Here is a 23,340-nt window from a genome sequence, read left to right as displayed (position 1 = left end):
GTTTGTAGGACATGAGAATCTAACAGATTTTCGCTATGTGGATCATCACAAGTTTATAGTGTTTAATCACTGTTTTAAACTATTGGATTATGAAATTTTGATGAACTATGAACCCTGTACCAACAAGTGTTGCATCATTTAGAATAGTATCTTCCATGACTTAAAATTATAAGCGGTTATTTCTATCAATGGAATCTTCTAACTTACAATAGTGTGCATCAATCTATCTGTAAACATGTGTCATTCGAAAGAGATATCTTACAAGATTCTATGTAACGTAATTGTCAAGTAAATAGTTAGTGAAAGTTTGTATTTTGTTACGGTAAGACAAGGTTAATATGTGAAAGAAACAAAACAGAAAAAAGAAAGTATGGCCCTGTGACCATCATCTAAAATAACTACGATACAACAATCAGTTTGTAACGCAACATAACATAACCACGTACACAAAACATTGCCAAAAACCATGACATCACCATCTCCAAAGCTAACAGCATTTAAAACATTTGGCATGAAATGATAGTTTTCATCATGTCTCGTTTGAAAAACAAATCTTTATCAGATGGTCTGCAGCTACAAACTTGATGTATACTAAACTTGCATTTTCCCCAAATCCACATTGCTCAGTTAAGCATCAGCGAGGTAAACCAGAAAGTTAAAAACTGTTTACCACATTTAATAGCAGGAAGCAGGCTGGCATAACCGATCAGATGAATTAATCTTCCACAATCACCAAAAAGACAATATTATGTTTCATCATATAACCAAGAGTTACCGCTCACTTAGAAATGCTCATTTTGTGAATCTTGCTCTGTATAGACTCTGAGAAACATACTCCACCGTCACCATTCTGCCATCAAACAGTCGTCCATGTAAAGAATGTGCTGCTGAACAACATGCTTCGGCTCTTCTATACTCAACAAGAACAGAACCTGGTTCAAATACATGATCATTATCATCTTCCGTATCAGTAACCTTTTGGGGACCAACTAATTCTGAACGAGTATCACGTTCAGAAAAGCCTTCCTGAACTGCAGAAACCGTGCCTTTTGAATCCGTGTTTTCCCCCACAATCTTATTTTCAATATCCACATATGTATCGTTAGCAACCATTTCATCATCCAATTTGGGCACGTCATCGGATGTATCCTGTTGATCAGGAAATTCTTGAATGATACTAGAAGGTATGCTCTTGCCACCCACATCTTCAACTACTGTATCATTCACAAGGTGTTCTCGACATGATTTATCCTCAAAAACTTCAGCATTTTTATCAGTATTAACACTAGTACCACCATCAACTTTATATTCTTCCAATTCTTTATCATCATCAAATTTAACCCAATTTGTTGCTTCAGATTTGGGGTCAGTAGCCTTGTCTGAGAAACTAGATTTTGTACTAATAGAGTTGGTGTCTTGAAAATCTTTAGACTCCACTTCATTTATGACTTCATATTCTTCTAATTTGGTTGCTAAATTCTTTTCACTGCTATGCCTGACTACATTAATTGATTTAATAGTCCCAAATCTGCAAGATAAAAGGGACTTCAAAGTGTTTATGCTTTATAAACTTTTAAAACAAGAATAATTCCAGATGAAAAGCAAATACAGGGTTATGACCTTGCACATTCAAATCGTACATCATCTAAAATTTCTTCAATTGTCAAGTCAGATAGAGACGAAATAGACTCCGCTGCGAACTATACATATTACACAAACATAAACCAAAAGTAATCATAAAGATGTGTAATGTAACTAGAAATATAATTTAAAGGAGAAACATATATTTGACCCAAAGCGAGCGAGACCCCACAAAGATTTGTACTAAGTCCACAGCTCCCTTTCATATGAAAAGATCGGTAGGAAACAGATCATCCACAGACCACAAGTTATAGACAGAATTAGGAATCGTTTAGGTGAATTGCTCTCTCAACTTGTGTTTGAATCAAGATGATTTAGATTCGTGTATGAAAAGTAAGAAAATAAACTTTCAATTATTACAGCTAACAGATTCCAAAACGGACGCTTAACCCCTCTTCTCTGTTATTTATTTCCCCCCATTCAATTATTATTCTCTCAACTGTAAGAACTTTGGTCAACAGTAACAACTGTTCCCTAGTATAAATCCCGCCGCCGCGGCCACCCCCCCCCCCCCCCCCCCCCTTTTCCCTTCCTTTCCTTCTAACATAGACCTTCTGGATAGATGGCCAAGCAAAAACATTACATAGTAATACTACAAGCATTTTAAAAAACTGGGAATGGAAAAAACCCACTGAAATTGAATGAAAATATAATAACCTCATAAAATCTAAGTAAAAGATTTTGTACCACATTTTTAATCTCTAGTACTGATGTAGGCTTTCTGAGCAGTGGTTTTGCATGTTCTGGAATCCCATAAGACAGTTCGCCAGCATTTTCCTGGAGTATTTTTATTTTATGTAAAAATGTGGTTATACTTCAAAGAAACCAAGGATCGTATCAAAGAACTAGAGTGAGACAATAGGGATCACTAGATGATGAGGTTACCAAAGGTGATGATGCATCAGGCATTGCCTGAACAACTGTAAGTACTTCCCCTCCCAGCTTCATACCATTCATACCAGCACAAGCTTTGATGGAAACAGAGTGATCCGAATACTGAACACAGTTTGATCAAATCAGTGTTCAATAGAACATATGCAAAAGGAAAGAGAACTAAAGTATATAACAGTACACATTAGCTTTCAGATTTTGCTTCATGTTAGAATTGAAAAAGATACTGAAAAGAAGAAAAAAGTGACAATTTCGCATCATAGATAAGAGAAAGTCATATAGAGCCATATACGCCCAAAATCATACAAATTAAATCAAATAACCAACCCATCAAGTTTAATTTTTCACTTAAATTTGACTCTTCTAAACTGGGAATGCACTTTAAAGGAAGTTGAAAGCTATTATTAAACTCTTCGAACTTCATTTTCTGAGTAGAAGTTATAACTAAAGCACATTTTGCGCTATAGAACCACAAGCAGTAAACAGAATGGATCAATAAGTACTCTTTCCAGGATGTGGGAAAGAAGCTGCATGTATAAAATTGTGTTCACTTATAATAAACAAACCCAAAGCCAGCAGTTTAATTAGGTTAATTTTGATGATTTAATTTGTCTGAATTCCTAGGGAAGATCCAATTATTGATTTGAGGTTTTCAAAACCGTTCCATAGGCTCAGAAAAGGGATGCCTTAATTATCATCTTAAAGTGACAGTGAAACTTTGCAAAAGAAGCTTCAAAATGAAGAGAGAAATGGACGTCTCAGTGGTTGAAATCTCTTTTCCATGGTGACATCCCACCCAGCAGGGGAAAAAGTATTTCTTCTTTTCTTCGCACTTGGGTTGAGACTGAATTTGTAAATATGTTGAAGAAAGTACAAAACAGATAGAGGATTTTAGAAAATAAAGAAGTTGAGAAAAGAAATATTACAAATGAAAAACCCAAATACCTATCACAAATTCATCATTCTAATTTCTAACAGATAAGTATTTATAAATGGACCCTTGAGCCACTTGGGCTTTGCTCAGGTCATTGTCTGGCAGTAAGTGTAAATTATAATACTTCCATTCCATTGTACAGAAGGTAAAAACTATTAAAAGAACAATACGGAAGAAATGCAGCATTACCTCTAGAAAAGCACATGATGCATTGCTGGCGTTGGTTTCAAAGTGGTAAGCCTTCAAAGATCCAAACGCACTAGCAATCTCCATTAGCTGAAAAGAAATTAAATAAATAAATAGGCCTTAGTCATCACAGGAAAGTTAAACTACGGACATTTAGTTATTAGATGGAGTTCCAAAACACTCGGGTGGCCAAGTTAAATATTGAAAAAGGATTTTTCGCTTCATTTCTTAATTATTACCATCTCAGAAGAAAGAAGGTTTGAAATTCCACCAATGAAGATCTGCCACAACATAAAGGATACAATCATTAGACAAACAATTAATTGAGCTATAATGTAGAAAAAAGGATAGCACACATATAGTTGAATCACATAGTACCAGAGTCAAAAAGTTAAAAACATGGATGGGACAATGCGAGCCGTTAAAAGAATCAAAACCAGAATACCCTTAAAGCAATTACGTCAGGAAACAATAACTGAGCAGACAACATAACAGGCTAAGAAGATCCTTCAAATAAAAAAACCAGTCCCCAACAAATAGTACCAAGTTATTTTGTCGACATGACAGTTACAAGTTTGATGATATAGGGTGCTAAGCAAAAAATAGCATATAGATTGACACTTACACATATGAAAGTAAAAATTATTGTTTTACATGCATACCTTGTGAGGTGAATCAATTACAACATCACTTATTGTAACAGTAGCATCCATTGATCTCTCTGGTTCACCAGTCTGCATGAAAATAGCAATTGTCTGAAAACCTGCTACATGGATAATAACCACAATATACCTTAGAATTGTAAGGCTTACACAAAGGCATTAGTTTGTAATAATATCTTGAGTGATAGATAAAAACAAAATTAAGATCAGTTGACACTAACCATATACTTTTAAGATAAAGAATGTAAGCAACATAAGTAACATAACCAAAAATATAAAAACATAAAAGATCATCCACCTACACAAGATACTGCCCAGAACTTCTCAGATCAGAAATAAGCCAAATAAATTAGTACCTGACACCTAAGCAATCAATATATTGTACATTTAATTTATATTATTCGATAGAGAAGTTGTTCCACATATACGTACAATAAATATACAATGCAACACATAAAATGATTATTCTTTCAGAGGTTAGAATCCTCATAAGAGGAACCCAAAGATCAAAAAATGTCAAATAACAAGATATTTCTTTTGGTTTTCCAGGTGATTGAGGTAAAAAAAACTAATAAAATTCAAGATGATTTTTCCTTACAAATACTGCCTTAAAAAGTAACAATTAATCAGTATTTCCACATTTCAGATTATTCATACCACCCATAGTAACTTCAAATAGCGTAGCAAGAAAAGTACATGTTCCAAACACTTGAATATTTTATTCTTTTAATGCAGTTCAGAATCAAAGACCACCTTCACAGTATCAAAGGGTCATCTATAAAAGAAATTAAGACAAAATGGAGGCCTCAATCTACCAGAACCAAAACATTATATTGTTTGTCATGCATCTATGTGGCATGGGGAAACACCCTGCAAAACAGCATACTTGATTTGCCATAAAATCAAATGATCTTGGGATCATAACAAAATGAACAGAATTACTATCAAAGCACCCTTCAGCAATGAAGTTACACAAGTATATTCAACCTCCCAAAGGATGCCATGTAAGGATGGAATACCAGAGGCCCGCTTAAAAGTTAGAACATTCTTCATTCCTTTAAGCTTAAGTAATAGATACATAGCATTAATGTGTTAAAATTGACTACAGTGAGAAAAGAACCATTTAGATTAATATGTAGACACTCCAAATTAATACAGGTTCTTCTTTAAGCGATGTATGTGCTGTGTAAAGTGATAAAAACCAATGCACATAAAATATTATGTGAAAGGGGAGAAAATACTGAGTAAAGACACCTTGAGCCTTTTAAGGTAAATGCACCTCATCTAAATCAATCAAGGATGATGTTCTTAGAAAACAACATAAACCAAATTTTCAATCCTTGGGATATTCAATATGATGATAAATCAGGATCCCACGGAAAAGAACAAAGCAGGCACTGGAACCGCGAGTGACATAAGAAAGTCAGAAATAACTTGCAACCCATAGCACTTACATGCTGAACTCGATAGAACAAACAAAGCATGAGATCATAAATAGCATTGTCAGCAGCCTAGAACAATAACCCTGAAACATTGGCCAGCTAAATCCTGGTAACGCATCAAACTTGCCAATACACCTGGAAGTCTTCTTAATTAGGAGTCAGCTTCATCACCATCCAGAATGTGTATTACGAAATACCCCATATAAACATCCTATTTAAAAGATTCCAATACTAGGGTCAGAAGATATCTCATAAAATGGAACAAGCAGATCACTCCATGTGAATTATAAAGCTCTTGAAGCTACAGAAGCAGTTTCTAGCATTTGGTTATGAACAATATGAATTTATTGTCCAAATGTCCAAGAAACCTATCACTAAAAATGTCATGAAACACAATTCTAGATTAATAAAGTACACCCTCCCAGCATTACCCAGAGGACTGGAATTGTGTCTCAGGCAAAGTTGAGATTTAAGCCTTCAAGGCTGAGGACACGACAGCCTCTAAAAGTTAGCACTTACTGACACAAGATTCTTCAGTGACAACAAACTTAAACTTGGAAGTTCTTTTCTTATGATTATAATGTTTATTATTTTTTTTATATATGGAAAATTAGGATCTAGTACTCTTGCTATATTTCACAAACAAAAGAAAATTAATTTGCCCACCCCTAATCAGAATAATATTCTTTGAATTCCTGGCAAGCATTGGATATGTCCTTAAACTTTAAGCACCTTTTTATCATCTGCTATAAAAATTAGGAGAATTGGGTGTTCAAGATTTTGGGCCATGGTGCTGTTTATGCAGTCACTCAGAGATTTGGTTGGAGTAGAATTCTCAAATTACTGAGAATTTTTTTTCTCAAAACTTGCCTTGGAGTTGGATTAGGTATCTTTGGTATTCAGCAGCACACAGCTATTCCAATGAAATTGATCTTTCTAGCATAGAGATCGATTGGGTAGATTTACTAGTTTATTTGTAAGTTTTTTCGGTCATAATTAATTCTCCCCCTAAATTATTTATCCTGCTACAGAATAGACGTATTAAAAAAACATTACCTCCAAAAATAATATAGCTTGAGATGGGATATGTAAACAATGGCTTAGCTCAGAGAAAGAATGTAACAAAATTCATCTTTAGAAAGGCACACCAATTTGATATATTTTGCAGGATAGATAAACTAAAACGTAAGACACTCATTTTTCAATTTATCTTAAAAGATCTTCATATCCAAGACACAAGCAAAATCACACAGCTGAAAGGAAAAACTAAAGAAAATAGAAATAACTTAATAGCTCAAATTAGTTGCATTTTCATCACAGAATCTTGAGAAAACATACATTATAATGATTGACTCGTTACGTTTAGATATACATACAAAACATTCAACATAAAATTAGAGCACATAAACAATAAGATGCAATGAAATTTTGTACATGCCCAGCCCAGGTATCTGTTGCTTTGTGGATAGAAAATATTAAGGAGTTCAGTAACTATGTGCATATTAAACAAGCGGAGACAGCCTTAGCAGATGCCGAATAACTTGAACCATCCCTACATTCAGTTATGATAGGAATGTCATTTGTGGGAATAAAAATTATGTTACCTAGGAATTAGCTTGTAGTTGAAAGTGGAAAAGATCAATTACATATTACACGTAGCACATAATCTTCATCAAGGAGATACTAAACAAGAAAATTTTACATAATCTCAATCATAAAAGTAAATCCTTTTCTAAGAAAACCAAACCATTAATCTGGGTCCATTAAACTACTTCTGGTAACCAATGATGAAAACCGACTATCAAATTCTAAAGCCTGCATAGGTCTCTGTCAGTATGACAACATACAATCCAATGATTCATTGATTCAGAACACAGCTATAACACAATATCTAATAGACCCTTCAGTACTAGGGATATATGAAACAGTTTGTAAGGGATGGAAAGTAGAGAATCAGCTTATATGGAGAAAGGAGGACACAGTAGTGAATATTCAATTGTAGCATAACAGATTGCCTATCTAGCAGTGACAGTGACAAATGAGTAGAGAAGAGGGGTTTTGCTTCGAGGGATGAAATAAATGAGAGCAGACGACGAAGCAGTTAGGCAAGAAGTTTTGTAATAGTTTAGGTAGAGATGTAGGCAAGAAATCAGTATATGCTTCTATATTCTTTAGTGTTACTAGGTCTGTTTTACCTATTATAAGGACCTACACTCCATTGTTTCTCATAAAACATCAGGTCCGATCAATATCAATTTCTACAGTGGATTCTTCACAGTTTGAAATAGAAAGGCAGAACCTTTGCAAGATATTCATGCTGCAAATCTGGGTCCTCTGAAGATTCATTGAGTGAAAAATGCAGTTTGGTAACAATTGGAAATTTAAAAAATTGATTACCATAAAATTACAGAAAACACAATCAAATACTTATATTTCATTCATAAATGCACATAGAATAGGAACCATACACCTAGGTTGTAATTTTGCATCATCCTACAGACAAACTACCAGCATACAAGGTGTCTTCTATAAAAGCAAGTCAAATTAATGTAACATTAATTTGAAATATGCCAAAAAGATAGTGCTGCATATATTTCATTTCCTTTCTATTGGCAATAGCTTCTTAATATTAAAAACAACCATATATTATTCAGAAAATTCCTCAAGTCCATTCATTAAAGGATCAACTGTCCAATATAAATAAATACACCATAAATTGATCATGCCATAAAATTCAAGAAACCTATAGATATTAACAAAAAGTATGTAAGAATGCACAAGCATAATAAATTGAATCTTTTCAAATCGAGTCAACACAGCATCAATAAGCAAATCAAAATCAAAGGAAAAAGATACTACTCAATTAAAAGCAGGTACAGGTAAGCAAAGTAAGTGGTGGTAAGACAAATTCCACGGTTTGATCCAATAGTTATCTATAAATGGTTCAATAATTTTTTTGAGTAAATTAAGAACAATTTGGTAGAGTAAAAACATTGAAATCTAATATCTACAATCTACAATGAAGCATAATAAAAAAAATTAAATCCAAGAGAAAAATATCAAACACTTCAACAGCTATTATACTAACAGTCTTAGTTCTATTATACAAATGAAAGAATGAATAATGGATAAGGTTTTCAATCTTACTGCAATTTCAACATAGTCTTTGGGTCGTCTAATTTTCACAATGGAGCCAAATAGTGTACTGCCATCAAAAGAAAGAGCAGATGATGCATCCTCAGCTGTAAGGAATTCTACAAGAGCTTGGCCCCTATCTTTATGCAACTGCACAAAAGAAATACAAGAACAAATTCAAACGCATTTCTTCATAAGTAAAGGGAAAGCTAAATTTTCATATTTTGCACTACAGACTCACAACGCAGCTGATGCATGGTTGAGCTTGCTGGATATGATTTACTCGACCAGAGAGTAAGAGGTTATTGAAGCAATCCATCACAGCTTTCTCAGAGGCAGAAGCAGGTAGATTCTCAAGATAAAGCCTTCTAATAGGCCGGGTAGCTTGTGTCAATTGGACAGAATCAATATTGGAATTTTTCCCTGTTGATACATCATTTAGAAAGGGCACTGGTCCACGCTTCACAAGGGCTAGATCAAGAGAATTGGTTGACACCACTCCATGCATGTTGGGCAACACAGCACAATTTGATAATAGAAAACTTGAAGAAACAACAGCGGGAGAAGGATTATTTGTTCCTACAGGGGGTAGATCCCATCCAGCACGTTTCTTCTCAAGAGAGTGCTTAGATGGGGAAGGAGTCTTGACAGCAGCTTCACTTTTCCTCTTCCTTGGAGAATAGCCACCAAGTCCACTTGTAGAGCCACCATGACGATGATGGTGACTACTTGAACCATTAGTTGATACTCTACTTTTATCCATATCAGGGTGCTTTTTTCTAGAACTATCTTTCAAAGAATGCATAGACGACTCTTTACGCTCTCCATCTTGATAAGTACGTTTTTGCTCCCTTTGTGGAAAAGATGGTGACCTTCTATCCTCACGCTCTCGACTTCTTGAACGTCTCCTCTTTGCTGTTAATTCTTCATAATGTGACTTGACCTTAGCCCGCCTCTCCTTCCTCTCATAACTGTGCATGTTATGATGTTTCACAGCATCATGTTTCCTCGGTGTACTCCTGTCTTGAGTTTCATCATCTCCATTTTGGTATTTTCTCTTGGTTTCCCTTGCATACTTTGCCCTACCACCCGCATGCTTATCCTTATCTGATTCTCTATAATGCTTCTTTTCAGGCACTTCTTCAGAGTTATTGCTTAACCACCTTTTCAATCTCCAGCTATTATCTCTATCATTATCATGCCTCTTTTCGATAACATACTCATTAGGATTCTCATCCTCTCCAACATGGTTTTTTTTCTTTTTCCTTTCAGATTTTGGTCTATTTGCTTCCACATAACTATCCCTATCTCTTGAATGCTTTTTTCCAGCTTTATACTCAGAACTGTCATGAATTTGCTCATTTTTTCTATGACCAAACGTCTCTTTCTCAGTCTTTTCTTTGGTTATCCTGCCTTTATTATTTAATCCAGCACTTGATTTAGTTTCCAAATTATGGTTAGCCGTACCTTTCACTTCAATTAAATCATCTTCCTTGACATATGTGTTTTGAACCTTCTTTCTAGAACTTACTTTTACATATTCCTCAGAAGCATGTTTCTCCCTGCCAAATGATGAGCTTTTGTCATGTTTATAGGTCCTGGCAGACTCAAAATGATCATCAATTTTCTCTAAAGAACATCCAAGTGCGGGGTCTTCAACATTTTCAAGCAGTTCTTTGTTTCTTCTTCTAAGCATAATCTCTTCAAAACTAAATGGCCTTGTACGGGCTGCACTCCCTTCATCACAATTATCCCCAGAAAGCCTATCACTTTTTCCATGCTTATCCTTTGAACGATTAGATTTGCTCATTTTGTATGACGCAAACCAATTAATACAAACTACATTAATCACATCCCGACTAAGATTATTAAGGACAGCGCCAGTGAAGGAGAGTATTGAAAACTTGGAATTAAAACTATCAAAAGATAGATTATGCTGTTCCTGAAGAAGCCAAAAAAGGAAAGACAATGAGATCACAACCACAAACATGAAACTATATGTAATAAATAATTCATTCAACTGAATGGAAAACAGAAAGTCCATTTCAAGCATTAATAGGTTCATCAATTCTGTCCAATAATGTTATGAGGGAATGATTGACTACAAAATGAATATACTATAAATCGGGCTCCTCTAAAGTGAGCAAGTCACATTTGAGAGCAAATAAGGTTAATCACAATTGTCAATAAAAATAACAGTTGATGCTCCATATACATGCATTACATATAAATCAAACATGTGTAACTGAAAGTCCTCACTTTACCTTTACTCATTTTAAAGGAGCCAAATTAGTATAGTATATGTCTATAGATTTGTTCCTTAAATTGATCCAGTCACTAGATGATATGTTTGTTTGTCATTAATGCACGGTGCAAAATAAATAACAAACTGAAGCTAACTGTAGCAGAATAAAACCACATAAAAGAAATATATAATTCACCAGAGTGCAAACTTTTGTAGGTCCTAGGGCGCAAAAAACTTAATTGTGTAAATAGCATAAAAGCTTGTTTTGTTAGTTTTGAAGTTTAATAGAACTTTTTTTATCAAATTAATTTTCAACCATTGAATGTAATTGGGATGTGTGCCCAAATTAATCTCACAGCCAGTGTTGTCAATAGCATATCACGGAAAACTGCAAAAAAAGCTTAAATCCACTTTATCATATGGAAGATAGCGACATGGGCAAATAACTGAAAACAAATAGCAGGCAAATTTTTAGTGTATACGTGAGAATGAGAAAAATAAAAAAGAAAAATAATAATTCAAATTTTGAAGAAGTTGAAGTTAAAGAAAAGAGAAAGGGGAAAGAAGGAGGAAAGGATTAAAGGAGAAAGGGGAAGATTTAAGAAAAGAGAGAACAAAAACCACAAAACAAACAATGTTACCTGTAAAAACAGAGGAATAAAAACAGAGGCGTTTCTGGACTAGAGGAGAATTTGAAGTGTTTAGAGTTTTAGAGGAGATAATAGAAATTTAAGTGAGAGAATGACACTCAAAGGTTGCATGGCCTGGAAATAAAAAAGGCTAATGTGGGGGATTATTTTAGAAGTAAGAAAACCCAAATAAACAAATGAATATAATAAAAGAAGAAAGAGACCAATAAAAAAAAGCACTAAGATTCTTATGTTTAAAAAAAACATGTGTCTTAGCATTGAGTGCTACCCAAATAAGCACAAAGAAGATAAAACAACATAGACCAAAGCTTTTCCCAACACTAAGAATTTTCTTGATCTTGTATAGCTAGTCTTGCAATACAAATTATTTTACCTTAAGAGACATGTTTCGAAATACACCTAACACATTCCTTCATTTCATCCAAGATACCTAAGTAGTGTGACGAGTAGATGGTCCCCAATTTTCACCTCCAAATCAATGCTAGTATATTTCTTGTTGAACTTGCGTTTCATATACTCTATTTTATTTCTTACCCTTCAAAATTCACGGTACATAAGGAATGGGTGTGATTAGCATTATAATAAACAACCGCAAAAGTCTTATCTTATCCCACTAAATCATCCTATACATAAAATGTACGATAACATTGTACTCAACAAAATAGCTTGGCATTCTAACAAATAAAACTTACTACATTTCTTTGGAATTGTTAAAATTAACAAAATCAAGACAAATGTGTGTTATTGACAAAGCACAAGTACTACTTTCTTTTTTCATTTAACCTTTTAAAATCAACCTCTCACATTCTCAGCAACCTCTAGTTCCTGCTCTGCAACACCTTGAAAGTACTTATTCATACATACTCATAAGAAGGGGAAGTCCTAGCACAGCGGTAAACTTACGCCCTCCCAAATCCATAAACAGTGTCTTAGCATATGTAACGCTTACAATTACCCTCCCACCGTAATAGCCTCTCTTTTCTTATACAAACTGAGCAATCACTAGAATTTATTTTCCCACTTGGAAATTGAAGTTAAACTTATACAAGCATTTTTGTTTTTCCCTTCAATAACCTAATCTATGACCTTAATATGCTGAATTTAAATTGCATTCCTCCTCAATCCCCTAAACTAGAGTTTGTGCTTCCCTCTAAAACACGCAGTACCTTGCGAATACCTAAATCAAAGTTGCTATTGCGAATCATGAACCTTGCTAAACTTCACCAGCAGCGTATAATGGTATAACCAAAACCTAATATTGAAAATTCGAAAAAGTGCTATTGCGCAAAGAGAGGGAGAAGAGAGAGAACCTGGAAAGATGAGAGTGGAGGCGCGGCTGTCTACGACGGAATAGCGGCGGCGTAGAGAGTGAAAACGAAATGTAAGAGCAGTGGGTTATCTAAAATCACGAAATAGTATTTCCTCGTCTCATCTTCTCCTCTTATTTCGTAAAGTGAAAAAATAGGATAAAATAATATATATTAAATATTAAATATATATATATATATATATATATAAAGAAAATTTACTTCGTATATAAAATTATTAAGAGAATAATGTTATTTTATATCATAATTTCTGTGAAATTCATCTTTGATTAAACTTTTTTATTAAATAAATTATATTTACCAAATTTTATATTAATTTAGAGTTATTTATACTACCTACATCTTTTATGTAATGTATATTTTTAAAAATATGCTAAAATAAAAATTATTTGATCAATTTACTATTATAATACAATTTTAATAAAATCTAACATAAATAATTATGATGATATAAAAAATATGTAAAAAACGAATAAACACGTGTAAATAGACTAAATATATATTTAGTTCTTATATAGAAGTAAATATTTATTTTGGCTCTTTTTTGTTTGTTTAATTAAATACTGTCCATAATATTATATAATCTTAATAGTGTATTCAGCAAAATATATTTTATATGACACACATTGGTGTTCTAACAGACATGTGTTATCTAACAAGCTATAAAAATTTATACAAATATTATTTATTTACCGTGAAAAAAAAATTGAAAAAAAAAATTAAAAGAAAAATTCACATATTTTATAAAGATTAAAAAAAGAAAATTTGAAATTTATAGGAATAAAAAATAAAGAATTTTTTTACAGAAATAAAAATGAAAACTAGTTCATTTTAGAAAAAAAAACATAATTAAGTTTATATATAACTCTGTTTTTACTTCTAATATACTAATATTTTTATTATTACCACTTATTCATACAATTATTATGTTATTTTCGTTCACTCGTTACTAATGTTAAGCTAATTAATGAAATGTTTATAAATAATAATATCTCATATTTATCACCACAAAATATGCAACAGTAAAATATATAAATAAGAGACTTAAGGTTTATAAACATATAATTATTTTTTATTATTGATAAACATACAATTTTTTTTTTACCTAGAAGTTAATTAATCAATAAACAATGTAGAATGTAATAAATAGAAACTCAACTGGTAAATTTTTGTAAGGTAACTTTTTTATAGAAGTGTAAAATATGTTTTTTATAATTTATTTTCAGCGTAGTTTTTGAGTTATTGTATTGTAGGGGTCTATTTCTCACAAAGGTTGATTGGGATTCAGAAATTTGCACAACGTTGATTGGCGTTCAGGTCGCGCCATATGTTCCACATTGTTGGTTATCTTGCAATCCAACAGTTAGAGTTTGAAGTTGTGACTAGTTGATGTGACAATTACACCGAAATGAAGTTATGTGGCAACAATCGAACCGTGATTGTGCTTGGTTGACAATGGCATGTCATGGTCCATGTTGATCAATTCCATATCGAATAATGTTTGGAGTCGACAGCCAAATGGTTCGCTAGCTTGTAAAGTTGTAAGTCTGGAAATAGAATTTATGTCGACAATGTCATGTAGGCAAATGAAACAAAACAATGTCGTCCGGTAACTCTCGTCGGACGGTCGTAACATGGATCAAGTAAGTGTTTATGTAATTAAGGTAAACAAGTTACTAATCAAGTTTACAAAACAATTGGACCTCAATTAAGCCAACCTTAATCAAAAGCCTAGGTAAAAAATTATAAATAAGACTCAACCATAGGTTGGCAAGAAGTTTTACCTCACATTTATTATAATATTAATTGCTTAGATTGAACGAATACCTACTTACTTAAGCATCATAGCCTAATTGACAGGTACCCTGGTCATTGACAGATACCCCGGTTGCATGGATCACCGAACGGGAGAAAGGAGACCGAAGATTTTATGTGAAGATTACAAACAAAGTGTTTAAGTAGACACATAATCCCTACACCTTAAACATTTTGTTGAACAATTACTTTTAAACCTTACGGTGAGAAAAAAACATGACGAACAATCTTTAAAGACATAAAGATAAAAAATATAAATTAACTAAATTTATATTAATTTAAATGCTCCAGCTTTGCTTGTTAGTATATAAGTAACCATTAATAAAAAGTTTCCAACCCTCCATGTAATTATATTTTGACCAAAAGCCCTATATATGTTTCTAACACATTCATGAGAGTTTTCACATTGTGTGGTAGTTATAAGTTTGCTTGACCAAAAGGGAAGTTGACTTTATACCAAAAGACATATGTTGTAAGAAAACATGATAACATGATTTTGATTCATTTCTATTGACCAGGAATTACAAAATTTTGATGAAACTTTATAACTTATTTAATGTCTTGTTCTTGATTTTGTAATTTTTTAATAAAATTTATTCAAATGTTAGAAAAGACGTGTTAAAGAAAGTGCTTTTAACACTGATCTTATGAATTTGTTTAAATCATTAAATATAAGTTATTCTTTAAACACTTTTTAAATTGTGAAACTTTCTCGTGCAAAATTAAATATCCCTTAACCAAATGAAAAGAGCGTGCTTGATTTTGATTTACGTGTTTTTATTATTAATTCAAAATTTCCTACTTCATGCATTTTCATGGTGGAAATGCTAAAAATAAACATACCAATATATAACATGGCAAAAGCAAAAAATTATTCTTAGATATTTTACGTCAATTATAGATAAGACAAAAATATATAAATAGATACAAATATCACCGTACAAACTGATATAAATAATTAGATTTGAAGGTTACTTCTTACAATGGTATCAAAGTAATTTGAAGTTTATTTTGATAGATTTTATTTTATGAAATTTGTTGTTTAATGGATATAATTGTCACTGATATCGAACTATTATCATATTATTAATTAATGTTTAGTCTCACCCTTAAGATATATATATATATAAACTTTGATATGAAAAGTATATTAAAGATTTCATATAAACTATAAATGAGACAAATTGGCATGAGAAAAGGACTTCAAGATCCTACCTACAAATAAAACAAATTTAATTTAATCTAAACTTTACCTTATAAACTAATTCTATAAAATTATAGAATTAAGCTAGGATTAAAATTTACATTTTAAAATATATTGATTTATCTATTTTCATAACACTAACCACAAACTAAAAGTAAAAACATTCAATAAAATTTATATTAACTAACAAATTTTTTTCATCGAATTGAGAATTTAAGGTAATCCATAAAGTCCCATGTCGAAAATGACGTCATGATGGCGTGAAGATCCCGTTGATGGTGGCTTCGTAACCCAATATATGATAATGAAACTCCCACATAACATGTCACTAAAAATCAATTATAACATGTCACTAAAAATCAATTAGGAAGAAGCAGACCATAGAAGTTGTTTGAAGTTGGATACACAGAACAATAACTGTTTATATTCTTTCAAACCTCTCCATATTCCAGTCTTCTCCAATTATACGCATAGTTGAACTTTCTCGTAAATTAATTTATATTAAAATTCAATAATTGCAACTACACTCAATTTAGAAGTGAATTTTAAGCCTAATTCAACTCCACAAAATCGGCTTCTAAAAATGTGAGGTTTGTACTTCACTTATATATTATAAATTGACTTTATCTCTAATCGATGTGAGACTTTCTGATACCATATTAAAAGTGTGCTTTAAGCCTAACTCAACTCCACAAAATTGGCTTGTAAAGTGAGTTATATATTATGAATTAGCCTTATCTCTAGTCGAGATAGGACTTCCAACACTTACTCTTTTAATCACACTTTTGCAACTGTCGATATTAAAGTGATCGTTAAAATCTGAGAATTTTTTTTAACAGTGGTTGGTTTGATACGTAGGGTTGTGTGTATAAAATTGTTGTTATATGTTCTTCTTAATATTTTCTTAAGTTGGGTATCTTGTAAGAATATGAATCTATCAAAAATACACTAAGCTCACTCAAAAGATTAATACCTTTTAGTATATAATTATTTTATACATAAAGCTTATAATATTTTACATGTTTGAATAATATAAGATTATAATAACTCTCTCAATCATATCACATTTGTCCACTTCATTATTATTGATGTCATAATTTTGAATGCTCTCACTGTGAACCCTTTAGTGGGACTTAGTGTATCACATGCTTTACATCAATTTGTCAACAAAATTATAATAATATTAATACAGTTTTCATGACTTGAGCCAATTTCACATCAAATTATTGGACAAACTTTCCAATTCATGAGGTGTGTAGAAGAAATTGGAGTTAGGTTGAGAAAAAGGTTAGATTTTAATAATTGGACAAATAAGAATTGGGCAAAGATATGTGTAAGGTACATTTTCTTACTATTTTTTAGTATGCTCCTTTTATTTTATGTTATTACTTAGTATGGCATGTTTTGGCCATTTTTGGTGTGGCCAAAGTAATGTCTATCACTATATTTTATTTTATTTTATTTCATACAAATTCCACTCAAAAAGATAGAATAAGCATGACATTTGCATATTATAGTGTCGAAAACATTAAAATGAATTTCAAAGTTCACCACTCAAATGAGATCCCTTCAATAAAATTATGCATTCTGCAACTTGATTCATTCCACCCAGAAGAACTTTCTCAATGATGATGCCTTTAGTCACAACATATATTTATGGTTTTGTGGCCAAAGAAAAAGAAGAAGAAGAAGAAGAAAAACATCTTATGCACCATATTTTTGGTTTGAATTTTTTAAACTGAAAAGAAAATAACAAGTGTGCATCTGCATGAAAACTTTTATAAACATGAGAATATATTATTATATATTTTTAGTTAGTAATATTCCTTATACTAACTAAAATTATGTAAAATATGAATTTAAAACGAAAGAGTTAGAAGAAGACGCATTAAAATAACCTAGTGAAATATATATCTTTAAAAAGATTATAGTTTTTTTTTTTTGAATCAAATAATTATTTTCTTAAGTGATGAGAGGCGATGAAATAAAATATACGTATATAATGGATATGTTTTTCTACTTTGGGCAAAGTCAAAGGTCTTCCTATTGTGTTCTTGTATAGCTTACCTTTCTAATATATTAATTATGATTTAACAAAGAATTACGCTTATGTACAATGAGATGCATAGATAATATAATATTAAGACAATGATGTTATGATTCTCATTTTTTATTTTTTTTTATCTTTTATTTTTTAATATAATTTAATGTAGATCATTGATTAATGTACCATTATAACAATGTATTGGAGAATATTTATTATGTAGGAATTTGATAACATCAAGACAATAACACTTTCAAAATTAAAAAAAAATAATTAAAGAACAAAGAAAAATCTTAAAATAGAAGAACAATGCAAAAACTTATTTTTCTAATGACCAACCTCCCCTTGATGATTCCAATGGTGAAAATAGAGAATCATAACTGGAAACTTGTGGTCAAAATTTTAACCTGATTAACGATGAACGAAACACGAATCATATATATTTTATTAAAACACTTTGGTAAATATGTGAATCAATTTTCTCTTTCAAAGACAGCAAAATTTACACTTTTTTTCACTTGAAAAAACCCTTAAATATTAAGTGATAAAAAAGACTTGACTAATGTGAATCTTTATGTATAGCTGAAAGCTGAACCCAACTCATCATTATCTCTAATTCCGATAGTGCTTCTTCAATGGAGACTTAATATACATTGCAATTTATCTTAATTTACAAACTTCCTTTTCTGATTAATTTTCTACATATCATATTCACATATATGTGGTTATTTTCCTTAGGAAAAAAATGTTTGATTTGAAGTATTTTATATGTACAAGAAGGCGATGATCGAATGATATATATTACAGTTGCACATTTTGATTTTGATTTTTTAATTTAATTATCCATCTAAATAAGAGGGATCATACTCATATTACACTAACAAGTACGTGATATATTCTGTCATTTACGTATAACACACTCTAATGTAGAGTAGAAGAATTTGAGAAGAATAAGCAGCCACAAACTTTAACAACTAAGTCACTTTTATGCATTATACACTGAAGAAAAAAAAAAACTCATCATTGGCTCTATATACGTGTCTAACTCCAAGAAACTTTCTTCAAACTTTAGCAGTAACGTTTCACACAAATATACGTTAACTGCATTAATATATTGCATGCGTGCAAGTTTACAGAAAACGTTATTTTAATATTTTGTCATGCCACGGGTTCATTTTATTTTGTTAGAAGTGGGTTTTAAGTCTAACTCAATTAACTTGTGAGGTAAAGTTATACATCTCGTACATGTTAGAAGTGAACTTTAAGCTTAACTCAATCCCATAAAACTGGTTTATAAGGTGAGATTTGCATCTCACTTATATACTATGAAATTGCTTTATTTATGATCGATGTGGAACTTCTAACGTATTTTGCCATAAGTTTTCGTAGTAGACAGAGATTGAATATGAATTTTCTGCTATTTTATCTAACCCACTTTCTATTATGTTTTTGAAGTGCAATGGGATATTATCATAATACTAAATTATAGGTTGAAAAGTGTTCATGGTAAAAGAGAATATATATAGCAAAAAGAAATAGGTTTTTAATTTGAAGAAAAGAAAAAAAAAAAGAGGGAATAAGGGAATTGCTTAGTGGATTTTGCATTATGGTGGTTTGATTATTAATAAAGTACAATATTTTGATATGTGGTGAGCCTATAGAGAGGACTTGTTATTGGTAGACAGATTGACAATGATCTGGTATATAGCACCACTGTTGAAAGTGTGCACTAAGAATTAGGAGCAGTTATAATTTTATGTATGTAGTATATGTATGTGTATTAAGGATTTAAAGTAAACACATGATCCATCTTATCTTAAAAATGGTAAATTAAAAAAAAACATTCCATGACTCTTGTGAAAGGATAGAGCCATCTTATATCAGATGAGACTATAAAACAAGCTCAAATACTCCTCTTCATTATAGTAACTAAGCTTATGCATATATATAAAGAAAAAAGAAAAGGAACAAGTAAATTAATATAAAATAAACTAAATATATTATATAAAAGCCTATTTTGATGAACTAATCCTAGTGCTTCTTGCCCTTTTTCCCATACCGAAAACACTTATTTGAGAGATGGACCAAAACGACAAATCAGAATTCCCAAAAACTGTGTAAAAAGATTCTTAACTTTGTGATTTCCAAACCCTAGTGTTCATTACAACATTGACTTAGGGATATCCATTAATACTGATAAGGTGTAAGGAGGGAAAAGTAAGCAACATTCCTTATAATAATATTAAGTAATATTCTTGCTGCTAGTTTAGTTATACAGTGTGTGGATGAGATAATAAGATTCTGCATGTGTAGCCTCCTCAACATTATTGGGCCAATCTAATCTTAAACTGTGTTAGCGTAGAATTTGAATTTTTTGTTGTTGATTTTTTGCGTGTTATTTTTTTACCGTGTTTTCATAATATACTGATTACCACTAATTTAAACATTTTAAAATATATTAAAAAGATATTTAAAATATCAGTACAGTGTATTTTTAATGCCTAACAAATGATAATATAAAAAAACAGTAGAAAATTTAGACTCCTTATTATAAAACATAAATTAAATATTAATGTAGTATGATTAACGTATATGCTATTTTTAGTAAATGGCAGTTATTTATATAGTAGGAAAAAAATGTTTAGGGTGCTAAAATCGATTAACGTTCATGTACTTTGCAGTTGATAGACATTTAGTTCTTATTCTTTATAGATAAAATGGGTTTTGTCCCTGATTTCAAATGGTTCAACATGTTTTTCCTTTTACAGAAAAATAGTTCATTATGGTTTCTAAAACACTAGGAAATTATTAGCATATGGTTCATGAACCTTGTATATCACATTTATTAGCTCATTTCGTGCCACACGTCCTAACTTGTATATCTTAATCAGCTTTTATATTACTTTTTGAATTTAGAAAAAATATAATTAATAGTATTTGATTATATCTATGTAAAAATCAATTATTAAGATTATAATATCTATGTAATCCTTTCTTGTTTTAATTAAGATTTAATTTTTTTTAATTAAGATTTTAGATTTAATTTTCCTAGATAAAAAACTCAATTAAAAGAAAAGACTTAGCTTGTAAAAATAAAAAATAAATTATCTACACCATTGATATCAAAACACCTTAACAAATCATACTAATTTCGAATATTGCAATATCATAAGATTCTTATCAAGTTTCTGCTGTCCATAAAGCAGAGACATTACTTCCACAAGAACATATTGACTATGTCAAGATTACTACACTCTCATATGTTCTTAACATGAAGTTTTTGGGAAAAAATTCAATTCAAATATATTTAATAACATAAAATTTGAACCTATAAAATTCAACAAATCTCATTAAAACAAATCATGGTAATATTTAAAAAAAAAATTAACTTAAACTTATAAAACTAACTTCAAAAATAATATTTACATTTATACATAACGAGTTAACAACCCAAAGTCTTCTCACATGTTAGAAGTCTCATATTCATTTAGAGATAAGACCAATTTACAATATTTAAGTGAGTGCAAATCTCACCTTACAAACTGGTTTTGTAAGATTGATTTAGACTTAGTCCACTTCTTAATATGGTTCCAGAGCTATTATTTAGAGTTTATCCTAGCAAAAATATTTTGTTGGGTCAATTGTTTCATTCGTTATCGGACCAAGAGCGTATTGGAAGTCTCATTATCTAGAAATAAGACCAATTTACATAATATAAATATATGTAAATATAATCTTACAAGCCGATTTTGTAGAATTGAATTAACTTAAAGTCTATTTTTTTTAATGACACCCACTGAACTTTTGTTTCAAGGCATGGAATTTTTGTTCTTTTTGAAATGAATTAATCAAAACTTGGCATTCACCAAGGGCCATTCCTATACAATCCCAATAACTTTAAAGCAATGTATATTTTATATAAGAGATATTGTGTTGTGTATTAGTGGGAGCAACATAATAACAATTATGGGCACCTCCATGTACCAACGTCATGATCCACATTAAAATGAGAATTATTGTGTAAATTGGCTGTGGTGCCACTAAAGAAAAAAAAAAGAAACAAGTTGTTTTATCACAAACACTGTAGTGAACAACTATGCAATAGTTGAAGCAAGATCCTGTGTGGGGTGTAGATTGGCCATGTTTCTGTTTGCATTTAGAAAGTAGGTCATGTTCGTAGATTCTGGTGGAAGGGAATCTAAACACGTGGTTTTAGACAACAAAACCTCCCCATTACTAATCGTGCCTTTGCTCTGTCATCGAGAGTGATTTTTTAAACCATTTAAAAGATGACATCTCATGTTGTAAGAAAAAATTATCAAAATTTAGTAGTCAAAATATCATTATCTTTTTCAAAAAAAATGATTTTTTTACTACTAAATTTTGACAACTTTCTCTTACAATTTTATGTGTCATCGTTTAAGTGGTTTTCCATTTTTTCTTTTTTCTCATTCTCAATATTTCAAAACCACTTAGAAGATGACATATTGTAAGAGAAAATTGTTAAAATTTAGTAGTCAAAATATTATTATCTAATTTCCATGTACCATTGTCTACACATACACAAGTGTTGCAAATCTCACTCAACTGATACCATCGACTTCAACTATATAAATACAAAACTTTTATCTTTTAAATTGGATTTATATGACGGAGGTAGAGTTTACTTCAGTTCATGACATTAAAAACTATTTTGATTATTGTTGTTAAGGTTATCAAGTACTTTATCATTTATAGATAGATATTTGGTACATTAGGTTTATTATTATCATGATCTTGTTAAATTTTCACATTAAATTTTATTTATCTGTTTTTATTTGACTAAAAGTTAGTGTATTCAATTTTTCATTTACCTTTTATCATAGTCACAATTAATTTTAGTAGTGTTAGGATATTGAGGAAAACCACAAAACAAAAACAAAATTGAGAAATTTTCTTTTTTAATAAACTCTCGACCTTGGGAGGTCAGTTATAGGAATACCGAGACAATGTCATTTCTAATGGATGACATCTTGTTAGACATACTTAACAACAAAATTGCCATACTAAGATAATACACATCATGCTTAATCTACTGGTTTTTTTTATTGTTTTTTGTTGTGCATTAAAAATATATTATACGGATATGTTAAATATATTTTTAATATATGTTAAAACGTTAAA

At 31.0% G+C, this 23,340-nt stretch overlaps 1 protein-coding gene across 1 annotated transcript; it reads right to left on the bottom strand.

Annotated features, from left to right (window-relative positions):
* Window positions 1-357: 357 nt before the first annotated feature.
* LOC114190482 (RNA-binding (RRM/RBD/RNP motifs) family protein) lies at window positions 358-13,238 on the bottom strand. Its single transcript, XM_028079380.2, has 10 exons — window positions 13,097-13,238; window positions 9,133-10,833; window positions 8,904-9,041; window positions 4,315-4,386; window positions 3,892-3,933; window positions 3,656-3,742; window positions 2,527-2,637; window positions 2,329-2,418; window positions 1,621-1,700; window positions 358-1,528 (listed from the first exon to the last, which is right to left on the bottom strand). The coding sequence occupies exons 2-10, from the start codon at window positions 10,699-10,701 to the stop codon at window positions 793-795; spliced, it is 2,925 nt and encodes a 974-aa protein (XP_027935181.1). The 5' UTR covers window positions 10,702-10,833; window positions 13,097-13,238; the 3' UTR covers window positions 358-792.
* Window positions 13,239-23,340: the final 10,102 nt, after the last annotated feature.

This window comes from Vigna unguiculata, chromosome 7 (assembly GCF_037176805.1).
Source record: "Vigna unguiculata cultivar grain cowpea cultivar isolate G323 ecotype 2 chromosome 7, ASM3717680v1, whole genome shotgun sequence".
Classification (NCBI taxonomy): Eukaryota; Viridiplantae; Streptophyta; class Magnoliopsida; order Fabales; family Fabaceae; genus Vigna; species Vigna unguiculata.
This window is presented reverse-complemented; position numbering and strand designations above follow the sequence as displayed.